At 40.7% G+C, this 23,227-nt stretch overlaps 3 protein-coding genes across 5 annotated transcripts in view; 2 read left to right on the plus strand and 1 right to left on the minus strand.

The window, feature by feature from the left end:
* Positions 1 to 8,367, plus strand: part of gcn1 (GCN1 activator of EIF2AK4) — a 39,200-nt gene extending 30,833 nt beyond the window's left edge. For both annotated transcript variants that reach the window (XM_008417276.2, XM_008417277.2), the window contains exons 50-57: positions 1,706 to 1,936; positions 2,027 to 2,220; positions 3,771 to 3,885; positions 4,313 to 4,409; positions 5,122 to 5,270; positions 6,087 to 6,197; positions 6,751 to 6,972; positions 7,711 to 8,367. In XM_008417276.2, the coding sequence (XP_008415498.1) occupies positions 1,706 to 1,936; positions 2,027 to 2,220; positions 3,771 to 3,885; positions 4,313 to 4,409; positions 5,122 to 5,270; positions 6,087 to 6,197; positions 6,751 to 6,972; positions 7,711 to 7,836 (1,245 nt within the window). In that variant the 3' untranslated portion in view covers positions 7,837 to 8,367. The remainder of the gene's footprint in view (positions 1 to 1,705; positions 1,937 to 2,026; positions 2,221 to 3,770; positions 3,886 to 4,312; positions 4,410 to 5,121; positions 5,271 to 6,086; positions 6,198 to 6,750; positions 6,973 to 7,710) is intronic.
* bicdl1 (BICD family like cargo adaptor 1) overlaps positions 6,240 to 23,227 on the minus strand; it is a 48,133-nt gene continuing 31,145 nt past the window's right edge. The window contains exon 12 of the transcript XR_001776928.1: positions 6,240 to 6,258. The gene's annotated coding sequence lies outside the window, so the exon portion shown is untranslated. The remainder of the gene's footprint in view (positions 6,259 to 23,227) is intronic.
* Positions 9,569 to 22,561, plus strand: rab35b (RAB35, member RAS oncogene family b). 2 transcript variants are annotated; one of them, XM_008417274.2, is made up of 6 exons: positions 9,575 to 9,904; positions 12,409 to 12,459; positions 14,283 to 14,406; positions 18,956 to 19,080; positions 19,166 to 19,290; positions 20,744 to 22,561. In XM_008417274.2, the coding sequence occupies exons 1-6, from the start codon at positions 9,853 to 9,855 to the stop codon at positions 20,870 to 20,872; spliced, it is 606 nt and encodes a 201-aa protein (XP_008415496.1). In that variant the 5' UTR covers positions 9,575 to 9,852; the 3' UTR covers positions 20,873 to 22,561. The 2 variants fall into 2 exon arrangements, with proteins under 2 accessions (XP_008415497.1, XP_008415496.1); XM_008417275.2 differs by lacking the exon at positions 19,166 to 19,290 and having other exon boundaries at positions 9,569 to 9,904; positions 20,744 to 20,850.

The following is a 23,227-nucleotide window of genomic DNA, read 5'->3' on the forward strand; positions in this document are numbered from 1 at the left end:
GTGTGTGTGTGTCTGCATGGTTGTTTGTCCTGTGTGTCTCTGTGTTGCCCTGCGACAGACTGGTGACCTGTCCAGGGTGACCCCGCCTCTCGCCCGGAACGTTAGCTGGAGATAGGCACCAGCAACCCTCCCGACCCCACTGAGGGACAAGGGTGAAAGAAAATGGACGGATGGATGGATGGATAAAACTACAACTTTTAATTTAAAATCTACTTACTAAAATGTTAGATGCAACACAAAGTGGTTATCGTTTTCAAGCTTTCTGCTTTCTGTTTGTTGTCATAGTAACTAGAATCAACTCTACACATTGACTTGTGCTTTAAAGTACTCTTTGTGTAAATCTGAAAACTTAACTGAATATAGCAACTATTTTCAAATGAAGACCAATCTTGATCCTGTTTTTTTTTTTCAGTTCTGTTTAATTGAGCCCAAAATAATAATAAGAAAACTGGAGGCTTTTCATTTAATGTTCAAAAACGGTTTGAAGTTTTGAATCTACAATCCAAAAACAAATCTGATTACTCTTTGTTCAGTTACTGGAGTTCATGCTTAGTGATTAAGCAAGTACATAAAAAAAATCACATGATTTGGTGATTTTAGTGTTTAGAAATCTTAGGGGGGGGGGGGAAGGTTTATCTCAAGTACTTTTGATCTGACAATTTTGCCCCAATTGACAAAATGTTATAACACCCCTACTCTAAAGTGAAAAAGAAATGAAATCTATTAAAAAATCTTAGCTTTTTTTCTCATTTTCCTTTGATTCTAAAAATAGCTGTAACAAGTCAAATTTCTTCACAAGAGCATAAACAGACCACATTCAGTTAGATGAGGCCAAAATGGAGATGCTGAGCCAGACTGTAAAATAATGCAGCATTCAGTGAAAACCACCATAAGCAGCTAGCCATGTCACTGTAAGCAATAAATCAATTAATCCTGAACGTTCTAATCATTAATATTTTTTAAGTCAATTTTGTTTACAGAGACTTTATAATCTGTTTAATATGGTTTCAGTTGTGTGTGCTTTTTATTTCCGTCTTTTTTTTTGTTAAATATTTAAAATATCTTCCAGTTTCAGTGTTTTTAGAAAAAAAACCTTTATTGATCTCTGAGAGTGCCAGTTTTCATTTTTATATAATTATCATAATATTACTTGAAAATGGTCTCAAAACAACATTATTGCAATAATTTTGCAATAACAGGCTGAATTGCACCAACAAATCAAGCACAGAGTTGGAAGTCTGATTATTAGAGCTTTTTTTTTTTTAAAAGCAGGAAACATTTCAGCCACTCATCTTTTATTACAGCCCTGCCGAGAAAGGAAATTATTGAAATGGTGCAAGAAAGTGGTCAAAGTTTGTATCTCAACCCATCTGATTCTGTGGTGAATCCGTTTGAGAGAGATATTCAGACACTAACCTCCAGAACTGTGACTCAAAAAGGTCCACACCAAACAGTAGTTACTTTGACATATTAGCCAACTTCTACACACTGCTGGCTTTTATTAAATATTCAGATGAAGCAAAATATTGTATTTTCTCACATTAATATCCTCTCTGTTATCCTTTTTATTTCATTACTTTTGAATAACGATTTAATGTTATAGACTTGATAAAAAGGTTTGGTGCAAATTATTGGACAAATCGTCAGCAGAGAGTAACTTTTCTACTTTGAAACGACTTGAGTGTTTTCCTCCCGTTGATGGCAGGGCGTGACGTGTATCCTGTCGGTCCTGAGGGAAGGCGTCCTCACCGGCAGCCCCGAGCAGAAAGAAGAGGCAGCTAAAGCTTTGGGTGGAGTTATCAAGCTGACCTCTCCCGAAGCGCTGCGCCCGTCCGTTGTGAACATCACAGGACCTCTCATTCGCATCCTGGGAGATCGCTTCGCCTGGACGGTGAAGACCGCTCTGCTGGAGACTCTCACCCTGCTGCTAGCAAAGGTCCTTGTTCTTCTCAGCTGCTGTAAAAAACTCCGCCATTGAAATCCCTCAAGGTCTGTTGGTGTCTAATCTGCCACCCTCCGTCAGCAGGTGGGCATCGCCCTGAAGCCCTTCCTACCGCAGCTGCAGACCACCTTCCTGAAGGCGCTGCAGGATTCCAGCCGCGCGGTGAGGCTGAGGGCCGCCGAGGCTCTGGGTCAGCTGGTCTCCATCCACACTAAGGTGGACCCGCTCTTCACCGAGCAGCTCTCGGCCATCCGCAATGCCGAGGACTCTGGAGTCAGGTGTGCACTCCGGCCAACAAGTCCAAATTTGTCTGACATTTTTTTCTTTTTTTCCCCAATAATCTAACATTAACAGATTTGTTCCATAATATAACATCCACAATAACAAGTTTTTACACTTTCTTTCTGTTTTTTAAGCGTCTTGTCTGTTTGTGTAGCAATCAGAATTGTTGTTTGGATGCCAAAAAGAAGCCAAACTAATTTACTTTCACAACTGGATTGATTTATTTGCGTGTAAAACGTTATTAGAGGTAACTTCAAATGCAATTGTCACGGAGACGGAAAAAAAGGAGGAATAGAAGAGAGAAAGAAGGATAAAGATAATRTAGGATAACACCGATAGCATTTATTCTTCCTTTATAAGCCGGTAACGCAACAAAAAACTTACGACAGGCTCCATTTTAGGTTTAACATAAATACACTGTAATAATCAGATCAATATTTATGGCCCTATGAATCACCCAGCAGCTGTTCCCCAGAACTGACACTCTGAGCTAAAAAGGCCAAGAGAAAAAATAGAGATGATAATGCTCCTTATTTATCAGAAGAGCCCTTCATGTCAAAGTCCATCATCACTTCTTGTTGATAGAGTCGAAGAAGTAAGCAAGTCAGTGCTGCGTTCAGGAGTTTTAGGAAAAATGAAGCCATCAAGGAATCATACGCAGACATTTAAAGGTTGAGAAGTGAAGAAATTTCTAATTAACACCAATAATAGTGTCATTACTTGGCACAGCTATTATTTGGCTTAGCAGCTAATTTAAAAGTAGCATTTAGATGCCAAACCAGGTACAAGTGCAAGAAATGAACAGCAGAGTTGGCAGCTGCAGTTTAGTCCTCCCTAAATGAATGTATGCTACTATTTTATTTCGTCTCTTCCTGCTTCTATTTTGTACCCGGAAGCTCATCATTCTGCACCTCCTTACTTATCCGTTATATTTTAGTTCATGTCTCTTCTTAGGTTGGTGGTGGTATGAGTTTTGAAGATAAACAGCAATAAAGATTAAATTGCGGTACAAACTTGCTTTAAAAGACTAACATTTTCCCACTGGCAGGGAAAGTTATGCTAAAAAAAGAGAAAAAGAGAGAGATTTAACTCGGCATGTTGAAACTTCTGTCATCTTTTTGATATTTTCGTCATAGAGATCACTACTGCAATCTATTCTTGAAATGTAATGGTTTAAGTGCATCCGGTCAAATGTCATCGGTGTTATTTTGAGTTGAGTCTCAAACTCTCATTTTGTGTTACAAGCAAAACGTAAAAAGCGTTGGAAAATATCTCCTCTGCATTTGACACCTTTCCCTAAATGTCTTCAGCTCGAGTCTGAAATATCCTTTACATCATAGTTATATTTGTATGTGTCAGCTGATGAGTAAGTCTTGCCTCAAGAATCAGATACATGGGTTAGCCTAACATCAATCCTCCCACAGAAAAAGCCATGACATCTTCACAGTTTACTTGCATTTTCTTCTTGACGTTAAAGCTAATAAATCTTTCAGTATTTTTGACCTCATGCGTTTATTTGAGGGGTGTGGCTATTTGTGTTTTGCAGGGAAACCATGCTCCAAGCGCTGAGGTTTGTCATCCAGGGGGCCGGATCAAAAGTGGACCCAACTATCCGCAAGAACATCACCACCACGTTGCTGGGCATGCTGGGACACGACGAGGTACGACAGCAACGGGCAGGTTGCTCGCGACATCAAGCTGAGCCAGACTTCTTAAATCTGCGGCCGCACGCGTTTCTTGTTTGATGCAGATTCTGCTGTAGCTACTGTACGCGCCGAGAAATAGTCGAATAAAGAAAGCAAACGCTTAGAGGAGCCGCTGCAGAGGAATGATCTGTGGAGTCGCTTTCTCTCTGATCACAGTCGGAAAAAAAACGGAAGTCAAAGAGAGGATGTGGTTTTCTCAATAGGTGGTTTAGACTCTTCATGTCTCTTTGTAACACAGAAACTCTTTCTGTCTGGCTGTCTGCTCTCTCTCTTTGTGTGTGTGCGTGTGTGTGTGCGTGTGCGTGTGTGTGTGTGTGTGTGTGTGTGTGTGTGTGTGTGTGTGTGTGTGTGTGTGTGTGTGTGTGTGTGTGTGTGTGTGTAGGATGCTACTCGAATGGCCTCAGCAGGCTGCATTGGTGAGCTGTGTGCCTTCCTGTCAGAAGAGGAGCTGAAGACTGTGTTGCTTCAACACATCTTAGGTTTGTATTTGAAGTAATAAAGGCTTGTTTTCTTCTTCGCTTTGTCATGTACACAAGCATCTTATGTGACACACATTAGTGCATAATGGTGAACTTGAAGATGAGTTCTAAACTTTTTTACAAGTAAAAATCTGAAAAGTGCGGTGTGCATTTGTGTTCAGCTGTTCTAAGTTAACATTTTTCAGAATCTGCTTTGGGAATGTTTCTGTTTGTTTTGCACATCAGAAAGGTTTTCTCAGTCAGTGGGAAGCACATGTTTACATCATTTTGTAAGACCTATCACACATTGATTTCTGGACTTTGACTGGGACATTCTAATATATAAATATGGATGAATATACTTTAATCAATGCCTCCCATTGTAGATCTGACTATATATTTAGGATTGCTGTCCTGCAGTTTTTTTTCCATGTTTGGCTTGTATTTAGCTCCACCCTCTCTCCCCATCAACTCCGATGCTGCCACCAGCACCAGTGGCTAATCAACAGATTCCTTTGGAAGACATTATATTTAGAAAATTTTCATATGTTACCATACGCAAAGAAAAAAAGCCATCTAATTTCCTTTTTTTAAGTGTAATTACTCAGGATCAGGTTTCTATGGTATCCATGTTGCCCAAGGCAGCTTGGCTGCTGTGTGTGTGTGTGTGTGTGCGTGCGTGCGTGTGCGTGTGTGAACAGAACAGAGCTAACATTTTCCTGCCTCCCTGTAGCGGACGTGTCCGGTGTGGACTGGATGGTGCGTCACGGCCGCAGCCTGGCCCTCGCCATAGCGGTGAAGTCAGCTCCTGAGAAGCTGTGTGGGAAGGATTACTGCAATACCGTGACCGAGATGGTTTTAGCTAACGCCACCGCTGACAGGGTGAGCGCAAACGGGTCCGAAGTCGACGCACAGCTTCAACATAGATCTGTCGCATGTTATTGTTTAGATCCGGAAGTCTTTGCGCATGCTCACCTTGCACGAGGGCAAAAAGACTATTCTTTTCAATTCCATCGATAGCAGCGTTGCTGCAGTAGAGCAACTCCGCTTAACAGAATGAAACAAGGAGGTGTAGATATTAATTTAGTGCAGTGCACCACTGCAAAGGGGGGAAAAAGGCAGAAAAAACGTACAAAAACAACTCGAAACCACTCGCATTCTTCTTTCTTGTCTGTGTCACTCTGACCAGTTGCCATAGCAACTGACTGACAACAGCTCCACTAGTGTATCAAAGATTCAACACCAAAAAATACACGTTCATTTCCCACACAGAGAACTGAGCATTCCGTCTGTCACAGCACCATGTTTTCATGCTTCATATTTATATTGAGATCATTAAGAAGTGATGGCCTGAACACAGCAGTGGATAATTAGCTAATTTAAGCACGTGCTCTACTGATACTCTGTCAGAGAGTTGGTGTGTGGGTCATCTTTTCTTTTTAACTGAACTGAAACACACCGAATTCCACAGCACATCTACATGTTGAGGTTGTCATAGTCAAGCTAGCATAGCTAAACTACTTCCTTCTGCCTCTTTTTTTTTTTTTTTCTACCTTGTGAAATGTGATACCCTGGGGGATTTGTACGTGTGACGTCACACTGCAACGCTATATATTATCCTCTAAAGATTTAAGCATTTTAGCAAATTCTAATATTGACCTTTATGGGTTTCCGTAACTGATGCAATTCCGCCTGCAGATCCCCATCGCGACCAGTGGGATCAGAGCCTTGGGGTTCCAGATGAGGCATCATCTCAGGACGGAGGGAGGCAGTGGCGTTTCACAGCGCATCATCACACAGTTGGTTAAGGTGAGACAAAGGGAACTCTTCACGTCCAGCTGGTAGTCAGATTCACTTCCTGTTTTTATTCCTGTAGGTGAGGAAAAAGGGAGAAGTGGGTGAAACGATCTGGTCTGTGTGCTTTGTGACTAAATCACAGCGCTGAGAAATGATTCAGCAGAGGTTGTCTACGGGGAAACGGTTGATTTGTGACATTACAATTAGTTTAAATGAATTTCCTTTTAGTCATGAATCAGCGAGTGTTAAATAAACAGCTTAGGTGTTTTGTTGCCTGTTCAATGTACAAGTGTATTTAGTTGAACTGAATGGATCTGACAGGATAAATCACAGGATTTATTGCTGGGGTTTAACTGGAGCTCATCCACCAGTGTGATGGAAACTGAAAATGCCAAGAGCGCCTGATGCGCTCTATCAACAATGTTACAGTAACTGATGTTACAGTAACTGATGTTACAGCGGACATCATTCAGTCAGTCAGTTTTTCTAATGCTGTCAGTTTGGACATATGAGTTTTGTAATAGATATTTTGTTCTGATGTGTTTTGACCATGTGACCCCCACAGTGTCTTCAGAACCAGTCCAGTGACATCAGGCTGGTGTCGGAGCGAGTGCTGTGGTGGGTGTTCAGAGAGCCAGCTACTCCCGCCATGGAGCCTAGCCTGATGAAACCCCTGCTGAAGAGCCTGCTGGACAACACCAAGGACAAGAATACCACAGTCCGAGCCCAGAGCGAACACACCATCGTCAACCTGCTGCGGCTCCGCCAAGGAGAGGAAACCATGCAGGTGGGTCTCCCAGTTTCCTGCTGCTAATCACTCATGAATGATATTCCTGCTATAAAGCCAGTAGCTGCGTTTCCATTGACCATATAGGCACGCATATTAGAATTATGAAAATACAGTAAGAGTTTAAGTGATAAGTAATGTCCTCCCTGAGCTGCTATTGAAGAAAATCACCACTCCCAAACAAAAACAACCAATCAGAGCCAAGGGGAGGGTCTTAGCGCTGTCGATCAACCTAGTGTTCTCGCTGCTAAATGTGCTAATGGTGGAGAAATGACTTACAGTTACAGGAAAACTGTTTATCTGCTGTCATCGGTGGCTGTGATAGCTAGCCTGAGCATTCATGACTGCAGCTCTCTGGTACACTAGCTGCAGTGTACCAGAGAGCAAGTGCCATACAGAGAGAGATGATTGACTGCGCTAAGACCCGCCTCTTAGCTTGAGCTGTACAATGTCCCTTTCTTTATTACTAATGGTGATATAGATGAACAAAATGACAGAAAGTAGTAGGAGGTTGATGTCGCTGTATGTTTTCTAATGACTTATCACATGAGCAAACTTATTCATGCGTGATTTTATTTGTGTTTCTTATTTAATGGAAACACAGCAATTGCAAAATTAGATATTTTTTTGTCATTAACTGAATTTTGACCTTTTCTTGTTTTTGTGCGTACTGGTAATGGAAACGCAACTAAGCGTCTCAGATTAACTGTAACCCTTTTTGTCTTTCCTGCTCACCAGAGTATTACTGCCATTCTGGACTCTGCGAGTAACGAACTGCTGTCAGAGTGTCACCGCCGCTCACTGAAGAAAATCGCCAGCCTGCCAGACTCCAACGAGGAGATCGACGACACCATCCTAACATGATGGAGCAGGACTTGATGATAAAATGTCTGACTGACACAGTGAACAGATCCTGAGTGTATGAGAACCCCAGACACTCGACACACATGCTCAGATTGAACCAGCGTGGGAGAAAGTGGAGACGGGTGGAGATGTGACCGATCTCTCCACTTTCTCAAACCCCACCGCCCCCAAATCTTTTTTTGTTTTCTCTCACTTTACCCCGTTCTTTTAGAGGCTTTTCAGCCCAATTTCTTATCTGTTTCTTTTATCTTGTACCAAACAGATTATTATGTACCAAACACGTTGGGAAAACGCAATGCCAAATCTGTTTTGATATTCCAGTGTTCTACTACTACTTTTACCAAGCTGATTTGAAGCATTTCAGATGTGATTGTAAAGAAAGCCAACCTTGTCGTTAATTTTATTTGGACTTGGCATGTGAGAGATGTTTGGGGGAAGCAATCGCTTACGAGACAAATCATTCTTATCAGTGATACTGTTGTAAAAAGGCAAAACAGAATAAAAACTGATTTCATAATGTGATATCAAGAAGCTCATTTCTGTCTGAGGTCATTTAGAACTTGTATTTCTGTCCATATGTGTGAGCATTGTATTCACTACATACAACTGTCTACATTAGTTTATACTGCAGGGTTACAGAGGGTCTGGTGCCCAACTACAATGTGCCCAAAACACACATACAGTTGTTACAAAATGCCATATCTTTCAAACATGACTTAAAAGAAATTTGACTTTGCAAATTAACGCCTTAAAATTGGACCTCTGTCTCTTTAAGAAGCTTCTGCTTTTTCTGAAACTCCGTCTTCAGGAAGTTGTCACAACAATTTTTCTCCATTTACAACTGTTCCTGGGGGGGTTCCACTGAGAAGTAGTTTATATGATGAGCTTGGCAAATATGCAGTTCCACCAGGTGTTTGCTAAGTGCTGCTGCCACTAGTCCGAAGGAGCTGAGCATTTAGGCACCTAGAATGACTGCCTTCTCAAACATACATGAAAGAATCAAAACAACATTCCAGCTGTGTTTGATGAGGGAATAACATAACATGATATAAAGCTAAAAAAAGTTTATTTTGCATAATAGTGCCCTACTAATCACAAGCAAAAACAAAACATTCAAATTTTATCATTAAATAAGTGCTTTCTGAAACAATAGGACACCTTACTTCCTGATGCACAGTATTACCCGCATTAACTGAAATAACTTCAAAGAAAACTTTTGGTCATGTCCCAGTCTAAATTTGCAATCTATTGCAGAATTATCAAACACTGCAGTTAATGTAGTCCAGATAAAACTGAAGAATGTATTGCTGATGAGATAACTAAAACAATCAAACTGGTGACATAAATAGCAATATCAGACTTTTTAAAGAAGTACCACTCTAATATCAAGTTTACCAAAATAACATCTCAAGTTTTTCCACAATAGAAGCGGACATTGTATATATTTTTTTGCTTTGTCACAAAAGAAAAGCGACAAAAGAACAAGTTAATTCTTTAGTTATATTTTTATTATGACTGGATTAATGTTGCATAAATTTCTCACTAAATTTCGTTGATTTTGTGTGTGTATGTGTGTGTTGTTTGTTTTATACTAAAAACATTCCAACAAAAATTTTCAACATGTATGATAATTTTTTTTATTATTATTAATAGAATAAACGATAAAAATAGTTCAGCCTTTCACTGATTCAGATGCTCCACATCTTGTTTTGTCCTATGCGTGCTATAGCTGGAGTCTGCGCAGTGAGGCCGGGTCACACTTGGGTGCAGCTCCGCTAGAGAAGGAAGCAGAGTTTCCGGCTGTTTGCAGCGGAGCAGGAGGATTGCTGACGCCGCGAAACCCCGAGAAAAACGCCACCGGCTCGGGGGGCTAGTAGTTTCAAGCTTCGGTTGTGACTCTTTTTTTCTTACCAGGGGACCTGGGGGCAGATACATTTTCTACGGAACAGGGGGGACCTGAGCAACAAGCCAAGCGAAGAAGCTGCACAAGGCGGAGGTTAGCTACCAGCTACCGGCATGGCTAGGGACTACGATTACCTCTTCAAGCTGCTCATCATCGGTGACAGCGGTAAGCAGACGCCGGGGATGCGGGACGGGAAGTGGGCCTTGTCGAATTTTTTATTATATATATATGTATATTTTTTGTTTTTACCAGAAGAGAAGGAGAAATACAGCGTTGCGCCACAGCACACTGCCTGAACGCGTTTACCGTGTGTCATTTTATAGCTTTAGAGCGAAAATAATGAGGGAAATGTACACATCCGCCATGTTTCTGTGCCAGTGACAGGGCGGAGGTTGTGTGTCCGGACTGGGCATGTCAAGCCGGATACCGCCTCCACATCTTCTGGGGTTGTCTCCCGAACGTTTCTGGTGTTGTTCGGTAGTTAGTGGGGCATTTATTGTATCTCCATAGCAATAGCCTCTCTTTGACCTAAATAGCTTCTCCGGGGCTGTCTTATGTCAGTCTCATTTGGCCTCTTGGTTGTATCTGTTAGCTGAAGCTAAGTTAGCATCTCTGTTTCATGCTTGGCAATGTAAATAACTATTTCTAGACATTTTTATTTATGTTATTGGCGTTAATTTCTTGACTCAATATGTTATTTATATTTGTTATAAGTACTTAATGTTGACTAAGTGGCGGGAAGCTGTCGTAGTGATTCAGTTTAGGTACCTGGTTAGCATGGAAGTCTGAACTCCCTGATTGTGGAAGAGTTCATCGCTGCAGCTGCCCAAACTGAAGTGAGAATAACAAAGTGGGGAGTATAACTCAAAGTGTTAAGAGCAGTCAGCCGCATGCTGTCATATGTACTCCTAACCCAGGCAAGAGAAATTTCCAGTCACAGCTGAAAGCTGTACTGGGGTGGTTGGAGCTACTCCTCTGGCACTTTTGTAATTCAACTCCACCCTCTTTAGAAGCAGCGTCTCATCCTGCTGGGGGTCTGATTTTGTTTGAGGTTGGGGGGGGTCAATAATCTTTGCTTTCACTGACTGTTCCAAATCCTGGCACCACTAACCCATCAGCTGGCTGGCCACAGTGCAGAACAAGGGACATCTCTCAGACAGGCTCCAGTGTCCCTTCAGCTGTGCTGCAACTGTCGGCTTATTTTTGGAAAAATGGTTGAGCGGCAGGAAAATACAATTTTATGTGAAGCGGTCAACAGTCACCTTATTGGCTAATTAAGCTTGTGCAGGGTACTGGTGGTAATGATGAACTAATGAATCTCTTTCTGAACAGAAGGTAAAACACTGAAAAGTGTGTATTTTCTGTCCCCCTATTCATCTGCTTAATTTTGCTCAGATTTTAAGCAGAGCTGTAAATCAGCATTGGCCATAAAAGTTCTGATTAGTGGATCTCCACCGACCTCCACGGTTTTTAAGATTTTAAATATTCAGTTGTGCTATTCCTATGGCTTACTACAATAATTTTAATTCAACATCAGGTTAAAGTGACCAGAGTTTTAACGAGTAACCCAACGGTGCCATTCCTCCACGTCACCGGTCAGCTGGATGAAAGAAGACTCCTATATTTCCCTCATACTTGCAGAAGAGAAAAGTCTTTTTGAAAATATTTCTGATCACAAAAATAAAATAATGAAATGAAAACAAAATGTTTGCCACTTACCACTGTTATTAAAGTCACACAGTTTGAAAACTGCAGCTTATAATTGCCGTGGTAGTGAAACCTTGGGATTGTCACATCACAGCCATAGTGAAACCTTGGGAGTTTCACTACCAAGGTTACTGAAATCAGTTCAATCCAAAAATACTTTATTCTCCCAAAGGGAAGCTAAATGTTGTAAATCATACTGTACAGGTGTCCTCTAGTTGTAGATGCTGATGGCTGTAGGATTTGTAGTGAGATGAGATTCTCACCCTGCAGTGCAGCTTGACGTGACCTCATTCATGTTCCATGTAATTCTGGCAAATATTTCATCGTATACCTGCGATATTTATTGTAAATCACTATAAGGCCCATCAAACTCCCGACAGTGGAGCTTATTCTAGTCAGAGAAAGTGATTTATTCCTTTTTTCTTTTTTTTTAGTCAGGCAGCTGAAAGCCACGATGTTTTCTGAAAACTCTCCTTTGAAGCTTTTTCTATTGTTAGCCTGAACAAAACTCTGCGCCGTAGAGATCACAAGAGCCTGTGACCAATCAAATATTAGCCGCCTGCAACGACACAAAGGAACGGGCAGGACAGGAGAGCCTGAAGCAGAAAGGTGATCTGTTGAGGACAAAGCAGCAATCCCACTGTAAACATTGCTGTCCTCCTTTTTGTTTTCTTTAACTTGTGATGTACATAGTTTCTCTGCTCCTTTTAGGTGCTTTAGTTTGTTACACTTTAGCTATAAATCTAATTGAGCTCATGAGGTGTCCGTATAAGTTGACTGTAAAGTCGGTACACAAAGGTTACACCGACTGCTGCTGTCGTCATCACATGACGTCTACGATACGAACCCACGTGAAACCTAGTTACACCCGTAGGTTGTACAAAACCGTCGGAGACGAGGATGGGAGGCGTTAGGAACCTGCTGCGCTCTAAACCTTTTCCTGTGTTTTGTTTCCTTTTCAGGAGTGGGAAAGAGCAGTCTCCTTTTGCGCTTCGCAGACAACACATTTTCAGGTTTGTGGCTTCCCCTCTGCCTCACACCTCACCTAAACAAATTGTCACACCACAGCCACAAACCGCAGAGGATCCTTTGGGGGGTTTTATATGGCAGACCATAACTGGTCCTTTGTCCAGTGAAGTGAAACTCGTTTAGAGCCATAAATGTTTAGAAAAAAAGGACATGATTGTTGATGAGTGATTTTAAAACAATTTGTCATATGTAAAAAATAATAATAAAACCCACAGTTTAATTTCTGGTTTTAGGTTTTAAAGTAAACTAAAAACAAAAGTTTTTCAAAATACAAGATGCATACATTTTCTTCTATGGGATGTTGATGTTTGTGGAAAATTTGGTCTAAAACAACATTACTGCTAATTTAGTGGCATTTTGTTGTGGAAATTCAGTGCTGCCATTCCATGAAAAACAAACACTTGTAGCTGCTAATACCCGTCTACTTATCAACATTAGTTGGATCTTTACACATCACCTACGACACGTGTCAAACCCAAGGCCAGTGGGCCAAATCCGGCCCACTAGAAGGATTTTATGCGGCCCTAGACATAAAACTTTTCAAAGGAATATTATTTTTAATCCATCAAATCACTGCAGTTTTATCTGCGTTCTGCCAAATTACATGAAGCTGAAAAGATGTTCAATATTATTTAACTTTGAGGTTCTCATATCATATGGAATCAGCTATTTGTTAATATTTTAGCAGCTTAAGTAGTTTTATCAATACATTTGGCCACAATTGGCCCTTTTAAAACATTGTCAATCTTGAAAATGAGTTGGACACCCCTGACCTTGAACGTGCCCTCCCCACATGGAAACACGGGGGTGGCAGAGTCATGCTTTGGGGAAGCTGGGCAAATTTGATGGGATGATGGATGGAGTTAAATACCGACTGATGCTGGAGCAAAGACTTGAAAAGGAGGCAGATGTTTACCTTTCTGCTGGACGTGGATCCTGAACACACAGCCAGCACTGCAGTTGAATGGTTTACATTAAACCGTATTCATGCGTTAGAACGGCCAAGTCAAAGTTTAGGACAGAGTCTAAAAATGCTTTCCGTCTAATCTGGCTAAGATTGAGCTGTTTCATAAAGTCTCCTGGTATACAAAAGTCATAGTAAATACTGAGGATGCACCGATTAACTTGTTCATGACCGATACCAACACTGATACCAGAGGGTTAGTTCTGGCCGATAATCATAGAACGTAACAATGCTGAATTTACTTAAAACATTTTATCTTTTTTATTCAGACATAAAGGTACTGAATTATAAATATATTTGCTAACGCTGCACCAGTACAGAACATTTAACTATACCAATAGCGTCACAACATGTAAAAACAACTTTAATTTGTTCAGTCAGTGGAATTAGAACAACAGCCAACGTAAAACAAGTCAAACAAAAACAGGATGACTACTTTGGTCAAACATGTAAAAATAAACCTCAACAAATCTTCTTTCAAATGGTTAGAAAGTAGAATTAGGAATTCTAAATATAATGTAAAATAAATAATAAAACATGACGTCGCTCAGAGCATAAAAAATAGAATTAGACTGAATAGATATGCCCTTATGGATAGGGCAGATTGTCATAGATACCTGCTCTAGAATCTTGAGTAGGGGGTTGAGTAGAAATGCATGTCACAGTTTTACATATTTTTGTTGTTAGAAAACTCCAAACCCCATATCGTCAATAAAAACAGTGACGCTTGCGGCTGCAATGTGACAAAATGTTGAAAACGTCACAGGGTACAAGTACTTTAGCAACATTCCTCCACATCTTCACGTGCCGCTCTCTACATCCGTCTCCGTCCGCTGCTCGCAGGTAGCTACATCACCACGATAGGTGTGGACTTCAAGATCCGGACGGTGGAGATAAACGGCGAGAAGGTGAAGCTGCAGATCTGGGACACGGCGGGCCAGGAACGCTTTCGCACCATCACCTCCACGTGAGTAGAGCCGCCACTCCACGCTGCCGATCGAAGCCTCGGGAGGCGCTCTGTGGTCATCAAATGAGATATTATATGAGGGGAGCAGCTGGCAGGCAGCGACAGCGAGTTTGTGCTTCGCCGTGAAACTGGGTGGGATTCCCCCACAGATCCTAATTACAGACGGAAGAGGGAGGCTCCTCGCTGTGCAACGGCAACAGCTGCACTTACACTTTTTGGTCCGTACGCCTCGGGGCTCGCTCTGATTTCTAACCGCTTGGACACTTTAAAACTCGACTGTTTGTCAGGTTTTGTTTTATCTTCCAGTTAGCAGCCGTGAAACATCACTGCTCACCTAACAGCGTTTAGATCAGTCAGAAGCAGCAACTACGTTATAAAGGACAACAGTTTATTCTTGGGGTTCACCTTTAATCTATGCTGCATCATTTGTCCCAACTAAAACATTTTTCAACATGTTGTGAATGAGAATCAGATGCATTCCAGTGATGTAAGGGTAGATAAAACAGCAGGGTATTCCTTTTTTTGTTTTGTTTTGTTTTTTTGTTTTATTTCATATACTGATCAAATAAACGATAGTTAAAGCAAAGCTGGACCCTGACTGCACATCTAGACAGACTTCTTTACAGAAATTGCAGTCAGTGCTTCGCAAAATGCTGTTGCCGTTAGCTGTGCTTTTGTTTTGTTAACTTCCTCCGTGTTATGATTTTATGACAATATTGTCTGTTCCTATTACTGGATAAAGTTGAAAATCGTTTCCAAAACGACACAGTGTGACGCATGCAAGTCGCTTTGAGATCGAAAACCATTTATGCAGAAATCTCATTGCACTTTCATTTAATTCGTAATATGAATTACCACACAGAAAAAAAAAACGGATTTCTTGAAATCATTACGGCAATACTCGATTCAAAAAATCAGAACTGAGTGTCAATTAGGCCTGTCGCAATAAGCAGTAAATCAATTAATATGTTTAAACTAGCTCAATAATTTCCCTTTGCATGATTTATCGTTTTTCTCTTTTCTCTCTTTCTACCAAAAACTGGATGACAAAAATTCTCAGTTTTGTGTTTTGCCCCCTTTTTTTGAAGAAGTAGAACAACAATGTTCTTTATGGAGAGTTTATAATTAATGTTATTGGTTCTGTTGTTTTGATTTATTTTGGACATTTAAAATGTTTCAAGTTCCAGTATTTAAATGATTATTAGAATTTAAAGTTTATTGACCTTGGAGAATATGTTCTTCCATTATTATGCCATTACCATTATGTTATATGAAAATGGTCTCCAAAGAACAATATTAACGTTTATCGCAGTAAATTCTGGGACAATTTATCATCCAGCAAAATTAGTTATAGTGAAAGGTCTGGTATCAATATCTGGTGTGTGAACGTTTCTAAGGAAAATATGAAATCGTTGCGGCCCACATGAAGCCTGACCTCAAAATACATGCAGCGTGGACAACTATGGCTTATAGACAATTGTGCCCTATATAAGTACATTTTGTTTTTAAAGTTAGTAAGGGTGAGTTAGGAGTGAACATCACACTTTCCTGTCGCTACACCCCCCACCCCAATATCCACCCCAGATGAATCATCAGTGCGTCTTTGAGCTGCAGTGTTAAGTGGGAGCAATTTCATTCTCCATTAATTTGAATAACCCGGCAGCAAACTGAACCCCAGTGACTGCATCAGTTCCTCAGTCCGGCAGAATGAGCTCAGGAAGGCAAAGCATCCAAAACATCTCAAGTGATTAACGTTCCCTTGGTAATGATGTCGATGGTAGACGTCTTTTCCTCGTACAATGTGTTCAATGTTCTCTTGCTGTTGCCTACCTGAATATCTCTTGTCAGAGAGCCTGTGTCTCCTATGAAACTGAAACTATGAACTTTGTAATTTAAACAAGTTGACACTAGGTTTGGGCAATATTTATTTATTTAACACTGTTCAGACTTTGGTGAAAATATTTAATTAATGGTATTATTATCTACATCTATAAAGATGTAGGTAATAATACATCTGATTCACTACACATTACATGTCAGTTTAAGACCATAAAGACTATAATGGATTTATATTATATTAAAGGGGCACTATAGGCATATAGTAGCATTTTATAGCACAGTCAAGTAGCTGTTAACTTTGGTTATAAAAATGCTGTTTATATCGTATTTGACTTTGTAATTTAATGCCTTGAAATTGGGCCTGTCTCTTTAAGAAGCTCCTGCTCTTTCTGAAACTCCACCCCCAGGAAGCCATCACATCACTCCTCTATTAACTTTTAGCAACATTTTACCAGCGTTGCACTGAGGAGTAACTCCTGTAATGAGCTCAGCTGCTGCTCGGTTCCACCAGGTGTTTGCTAATTGCTGCTGGCTAGTCTGAAGGAGCTGAGTGGGGCGAGGGGTGCTCTATGAGGCGGAAGCTCAGTAGCTTGAATAACATAACACGATGTAATGCTCAAGAACATACATTTTTTACATAATACTGCTCTTTAAGATGTTGTGGAACAAAGTCATCTAAGTGACATTTAAACAGATGAGCGTTAAACTGAAGTTCTTCATGTTGCTGTCAGGATACAGAATCAAGGCCTCTACACAAGACGTGGCTGTAGAGAAAGTAATGCCAGGAAGTGCATTTTTGGGGGGCTATTTTTGTTTGAATTCATCCCATTAGTATACAGGCCTCATCAGGTCCCTTTCAGCTGAAGACTTGCTACCAAATGAGCATGTGCACACTGTGACTGAGTGGGTCATCTTCGTATTCTTGTAGGTTTCCAGCATCGTCTTTGCTGGAAGCGAAGCATGTTGAAGTGCTTCAAGTTGCCTAAACTCTGTGTGTCAGGCTATGAATGTATACACACCAGGACTGCAGATGAGTCTGTGTGTATATATTTAGTCAAGCAGTGTGCAGGTTCAGTCCATTTACCACACAGAAGGCAAAACAAGCTCTGTCAGATTTTATCTTCATGGATCACAGGCTTTATACTTCTGCTCTGTCACGTTTGTGTTGTCATGGTTGGAGAATGCCTCACAGTGTTTTTCCTGGTTTCAGCTTCCATTATTTCACTCTCCACACCTCTTGCTGAATTTGTAAGAGTTTTTATAATGGCATAATATATTTGAAAGCAAAGATTTGCACCGATCTGAGGTTTCTGGCTGTTTTCTAGTCATTTTAAGTGGAGTAATGTAACTTAAAATCTCAATTCGTAAGGTGTTTTCACTTAAAGCTGCAGAAGAGGGTCTTGGAGCAGGAAGCCAACTCTTCCTGAAGGAATAAAGTCATGAGGTGCTGTGGATGTTTCAGCCCCTGAGGAGAACTACGGTCCCAGTTTACCAGGCCTCCAGGAATCCCTGCACAGAACACGATGCCTGTTCAGGCTGATTGTTACCGGCACTGAAGTGGAGTGTTGTTGCACCTCATTACGTCCTAAATGAATTTTGCTGTGAACTTGGATTGTTGGGCTATGACCTTCTGGGACCGCTCAGGGAAAACAACCTGCAGAGGCAATCGAGTAGCGAACAGTTACAACCTTGATGTTTTCTGAGATGTAAAAATTGTACAAATATTCTGAGGAATATAAGTAACAAGTTATTGAATAAAGGGGTTCAGCTTTGTGGAATTTTTTTTTTTTTTTTTTTTTTCCCCCCTGGAGAAAAGGTAGTGTGTGTGTGTGTGTGTGTGTGTGTGTGCGCGCGCGCGCGCGCGTTGTCCTTTTACTGTTAGCCAATTTTGTCCCAAATGTCCAACAAAGCAGAATCCCCATCCAATCACATTTAACAGGAAGGCTGACAAAAGCTTCTTTGTGTGTTTGATGTGCCGTCTCTCCACACTTCACCTAAATATTGGACTTATAACCAAACTAATTATTGAGGCTGCATTTAGCTAACAAGTATTTGCCCTTTAAACCTTTTTATTGAAATTGCAGGCTGATTACATTCAAAATTGAGATTTGTCCCCATCTCCTGGACACCAACTACAAAAAAAAAAAAAAAAAAAAAAAGACTGCCAGCTTTGTCTTCTGGCACCACTGGAAAACCATATAAAATCTGCTCAACTAAATATTTCTATAAGATTTGGATCTGGGGGCTACAAGGTTTATTTTTTCCTTCCACTTGCTCAGACTTTAGAATACGTCCTTTAGTTTATGAATTGCTGAACGGCCCAGCACTACAATACTTTAGAGATCTGATGTTGTATCAATCTCCCAGAACCTCTCAGGTCTTCTGGTGATACAGACCAGAACCAATCGGCATGTGTGCTGTTAACAATAGCATCTCCTTTGTTGCCAACTTGGCTCCGTTGTCGCTATACTTAGCAACTTTTCAGACAAAAAAAATTGGTATTGGCTAAAATTGGAATCGGCACGTCAGGCTTCTTAAAGATCGGCTAGAAAACTGCAACTGGTGAACCCATAATTAGCCAGGGGAGCTTCTAATTTGTGCTTTGTCTTTATGTATTGATTCTATTTGCTGAATCACTAATTGTCTCTCACATATTGGCGTCCAAGGACAACAAGGTGCCAACACAAATGTTATGTTTTCCCTTCTCCAGATATTACAGAGGAACGCACGGGGTCATAGTGGTCTACGACGTCACGAGCGCCGAGTCCTTCGTCAACGTCAAACGATGGTTGCATGAAATCAACCAGAACTGTGACGATGTTTGCCGAATATTAGGTGGGTCTCGTTCTCGCGCCGCCGAAGGAGGTCTGGCTGAATGCAGAGAGACGATCAGAACCTGTGATGCGTTTCCTCATTTCAGTGGGAAACAAGAACGACGACCCCAGCTCAAAGGTGGTCGAGACGACCGACGCGCAGAAGTTTGCGGAACAGATGGGAATCAGCCTGTTTGAGACGAGCGCGAAAGAAAATATCAACGTTGAAGAGGTGAGGCAGCTTCTTCTTGAAGTGCAGAGTACTCCCACTCATGACGGAAACGATTTTACTGGAGTTCACAACTGAGTTTTGATTTCCGAAGTCTTTTACAAATAAAAATCCAAAAGGCATGGCATGATTCAGGTTCACCTTAGAATATCTACCAGCTTTTTACATCTAAACAGTTACATTTTTCTCCATTCTTCTTATATACAATTGTGCGATTGTCCGTTGTATTTAGCCCTGGACTTTGACTAGACCGTTTTCATTTCGTCTCAGCAGTTTCTCCACTGTTGCCAACTTAACAATTGTCACTGTATTTAGCAACTTTTCCCACAAAAACATCGGCCAAAATCGGGACAGTTCAGCCTTTTAACAGATCGGTAATCAATCTTTTTAAAAAACTGTAATCGGTGCAACTCCAGCTTTAATATTTTAGTTTATAATACAAAGGCCATGCTTCTCACTATCTGTGGCCTGTCAAAGCAGACCGACATCAACACTGTAACCCTATGCATGTTTTATATTCACCAAGCTTATGGCACATTGAGTGTTTTTCTGATGAACAGCTCTGTTCTGTTTACTAATTAGATGACTCCTGAAGCTTGCATTGCCTTGTATTTAGGGGTGTCAGAGTAAAGCGATTGAATGCAAATAGTTGCTTCCTTTATATGTTAAATATATATTTATGCATGATTTTCACATTCAGAAATATTGACCGAAGATGCTCTGTTTTCCCAAGACAGCCTATTTCACGTCATAGTTAATCATCTGTTTGTGTTGGTTTGTCATATAAAATTCCAATTGTTTGAACATTGTTTTATATTTTTGTGTTGTATTAATCAGGCCTTCCAGGCTTCCATGATTGTTTTTGTGATTTTTTTTTTTTTTTTTACTATCAAACTCACTGACTGTTATGCTGCTACATTAGAAATATTTGCAAGGAATTTTGCAGAAACAAAAGACGACAAGCATAAATACAAACATTTTGATTCCTCAAAAAACTAAAAATAGTTTGATCTTTTATTTTGTTTGTTTGATTTACTCTGATCAGACACACTTTAATTTACATATTGATCACACACTGTTAATGCGTTCCAGATGTGGTTGGAAATGGGAAATTAAAACTTCCAAGTTGGAAGAATCGTCTGGAATGCTCACCGGAAGTCACTTTTAACTTAATGCCAAGTCAGGCTGAGTAATAGAAGTAAGAAATACTGCCACCTGCAGGTGGGAGGTAGCACTTACTGAAACCCAAAGTTTTTAACCATTTTTGCAAAACATTTGCAAGAAGCTCACAATTATGCACGGGCACAAAAAAGTGGGGATCTTTTAATCACTGTGATTGTGGAATTTATTAATTTAAAAATAAATCCAGCATTGCATCAGCAGCCTCTTTCCAAAACGGGGGGGAAAAAAGCGAGTCCTCCAAACACATTGTAACTATCATGTTGTTGCTTTGCAGATGTTCAACTGCATCACAGAGCTGGTGCTAAAAGCCAAGAAGGAGGTTCTAGCCAAGCAGCAGCAGCAGCAACAGAACGACGTGGTCAAACTCACCCGGAACAGTAAACGGAAGAAAAAGTGCTGCTAGCGAAAGCGAGCGGTGAACGGCTGGAGGCATCTCCTCTCCACACACTCACACACCACACCATGGGACTCAGAGCATCTAAATTAAAGAGCAGATAAAGATTTAATGAATATACAGTAAAAAAAAAGAAATAAAAATAAAATAAATGGAAATATTGTCCCCTTTGGACAAACTAATCATGAAGACTTTAAAAAACAGAAAAGGAAAAAAAAAAAAAAAGAATTTGTACAGATTTTTATGAAACGTCAGATCAGGTTTTATTTGGAAGGCATCAGATAAGCACTGTTTGACCTGAGCTGCTCGTTTTCGGTGAAGAATCTGAAGCCGACGTCTGACGGACACAGAGCTCATATTTCCGTCTGCGTACTCCGCCCCCCGTCTTACCCTCCTATCAGTATCTCATCTCTCCTTCCCGTTCCGCCGCACACAGGACGCTCCGGGCTGAGGCCGGCTCCGCACCTGAGGGGGGGAGGACTCGTTTCCTTTAGACTTTTCCATTTAATTAGTTTTTTTTTCTTCCCCGTGGGCGGAGCGAGGACTTTGCTCATGGCTGCGAAAGAAAGAACTCCTCATGTGTTTAAAAGTGCGTACATTTCATCCACCCGCATGGCCAACAGATCATGAACTTCTCAGTTTCGTTGTCGGGGGAAACGAGCCCAACGATGAAGTCGATTAGCACGTTTAGCAGTTAACCTAAAGGACTGAACTGGTGTTTTCTCATGTTTTTTTCTCTCTCTGTATTTTGCCAAGCTTCCCCTTCCTTAATCACCTAACTTCCAGTAGCGCTGAGCCAATGTTAACTGATCTCATGTTTTCCGTTCTTCCTCTTCTTCTTCTTCTTTGTTGCTGCCGCCAGCCTTGTGTTCCCTCATCACCCACATATCAGCACCTCGCGGCAACTAACTCATCGTCTGCAAGAAGAAACCCGCCATCGCTGTGTCCTCTCCTCCAGACCGGAATGGGGTTCCTCTTGCTTTCTTTCTGTTCTGTTTTAATTTAATTTTGTTTTTTTTATTATTTTTTTGGACATGTAACTCTTTGTTTTGCAGATGTTTTATTTTTTTTGGTAAAAGCTAACGAGAACTGACTGTGTTCTCGCCATCAACAGTGATTAATGTCATGTTTTGATCTCCATCACCAGCCCTCCCCCTCCCTCCTTCTCAACCTGTTCGAGTGTTAGCAGTCAGTTTTCGGTGTCCATGGCGACAACATGGCAGAACGAGTGGCAGCACTGGATCCCCTGCGTCTGGACCTGACTCATGTTTTCCCATCAGCATCTATTACTGACATTTATTGTTATTGGTTTTTTGTTTTTGGTTTTTAATTGGGAGAGCTTTACTGCAGATGGAGGAGGAGGAAATACTCTGAGCGGGTTCTGGTGGGTTCACGCCAACAGGTATCAGAAAGCCCACACTTTGATTTCTCTCTACCGTGTGTATGTAGTGCACACATGGTGTATAGTGTATATATACAAATGTGTGTTTATATTCAATATAGAAGATACACACATGATTGGCGCACCAAATCGTGCATGTGCTGCACATGCCTCGTGTGCTGGGGTCATGAAACAACACACTCGTCAGCTGTGGTTCGCTGTACACTGGAGAAATAAAGATGTACTATTCAGTTTTCCCTACATGAATTAAATCAGTAATAAACGTTTTAAAGAAATAAATATTTGACACATAATGATTGATTTTGGTCCAGAGTTCATTTTAGCAATCTGTTTTTGTTTTTCCTGAAGACGGTGTAAAGTTTGACCTGGTGTTCAGGTTGAATTTGAAGCCTGGCGAAGGCGATAAGGAAGCAAAAATAATTACAGCTTAATAAATAGTGCACTGAATATATTGATATGACTAACTTTGTCACCTTTCTAAAATAATGGCTTAAGATTTTATTTTTTTTTTTAAATCACGTCTTTTTTTTTCTCTCCAAAAGATCATTTAGACAAAAACAATCACTTTTGGCAAAAAAAAAACAACAAAAAAACAACTTGGGCCATTTTTTAAGGAAGGTCACAGTATATCTTTTATTCTGTAAAAAAAAAAAAACAATTTTGAAAATCCTMAAAAAAACAAGAAATATAGCAGGAAGTGCTTCACTCACCTAGAGGATTTGTTTGACAACTTTTATTTGTTTTTTGAATGTTTTTGTAAATTTGGTTCCCAATGAATTTTTCTTTCATTCTTTTCTTTTCTTCATATATTCTTGGTCTAACACCAAAGGCATTTTGCAGTAAGTGATATTTTGGTCTCATCTGGGTGAARGGAAAAGGTGCAGCAGGGTTAATGGCAGCCTTGTCGAGCAAAATCCATTCCAGGGTTGAACGGAGGTTCATCAAGAGTCATTCTTGATGTG

Source organism: Poecilia reticulata, linkage group LG9 (genome assembly GCF_000633615.1).
Source record: "Poecilia reticulata strain Guanapo linkage group LG9, Guppy_female_1.0+MT, whole genome shotgun sequence".
Lineage (NCBI taxonomy): Eukaryota > Metazoa > Chordata > Actinopteri > Cyprinodontiformes > Poeciliidae > Poecilia > Poecilia reticulata.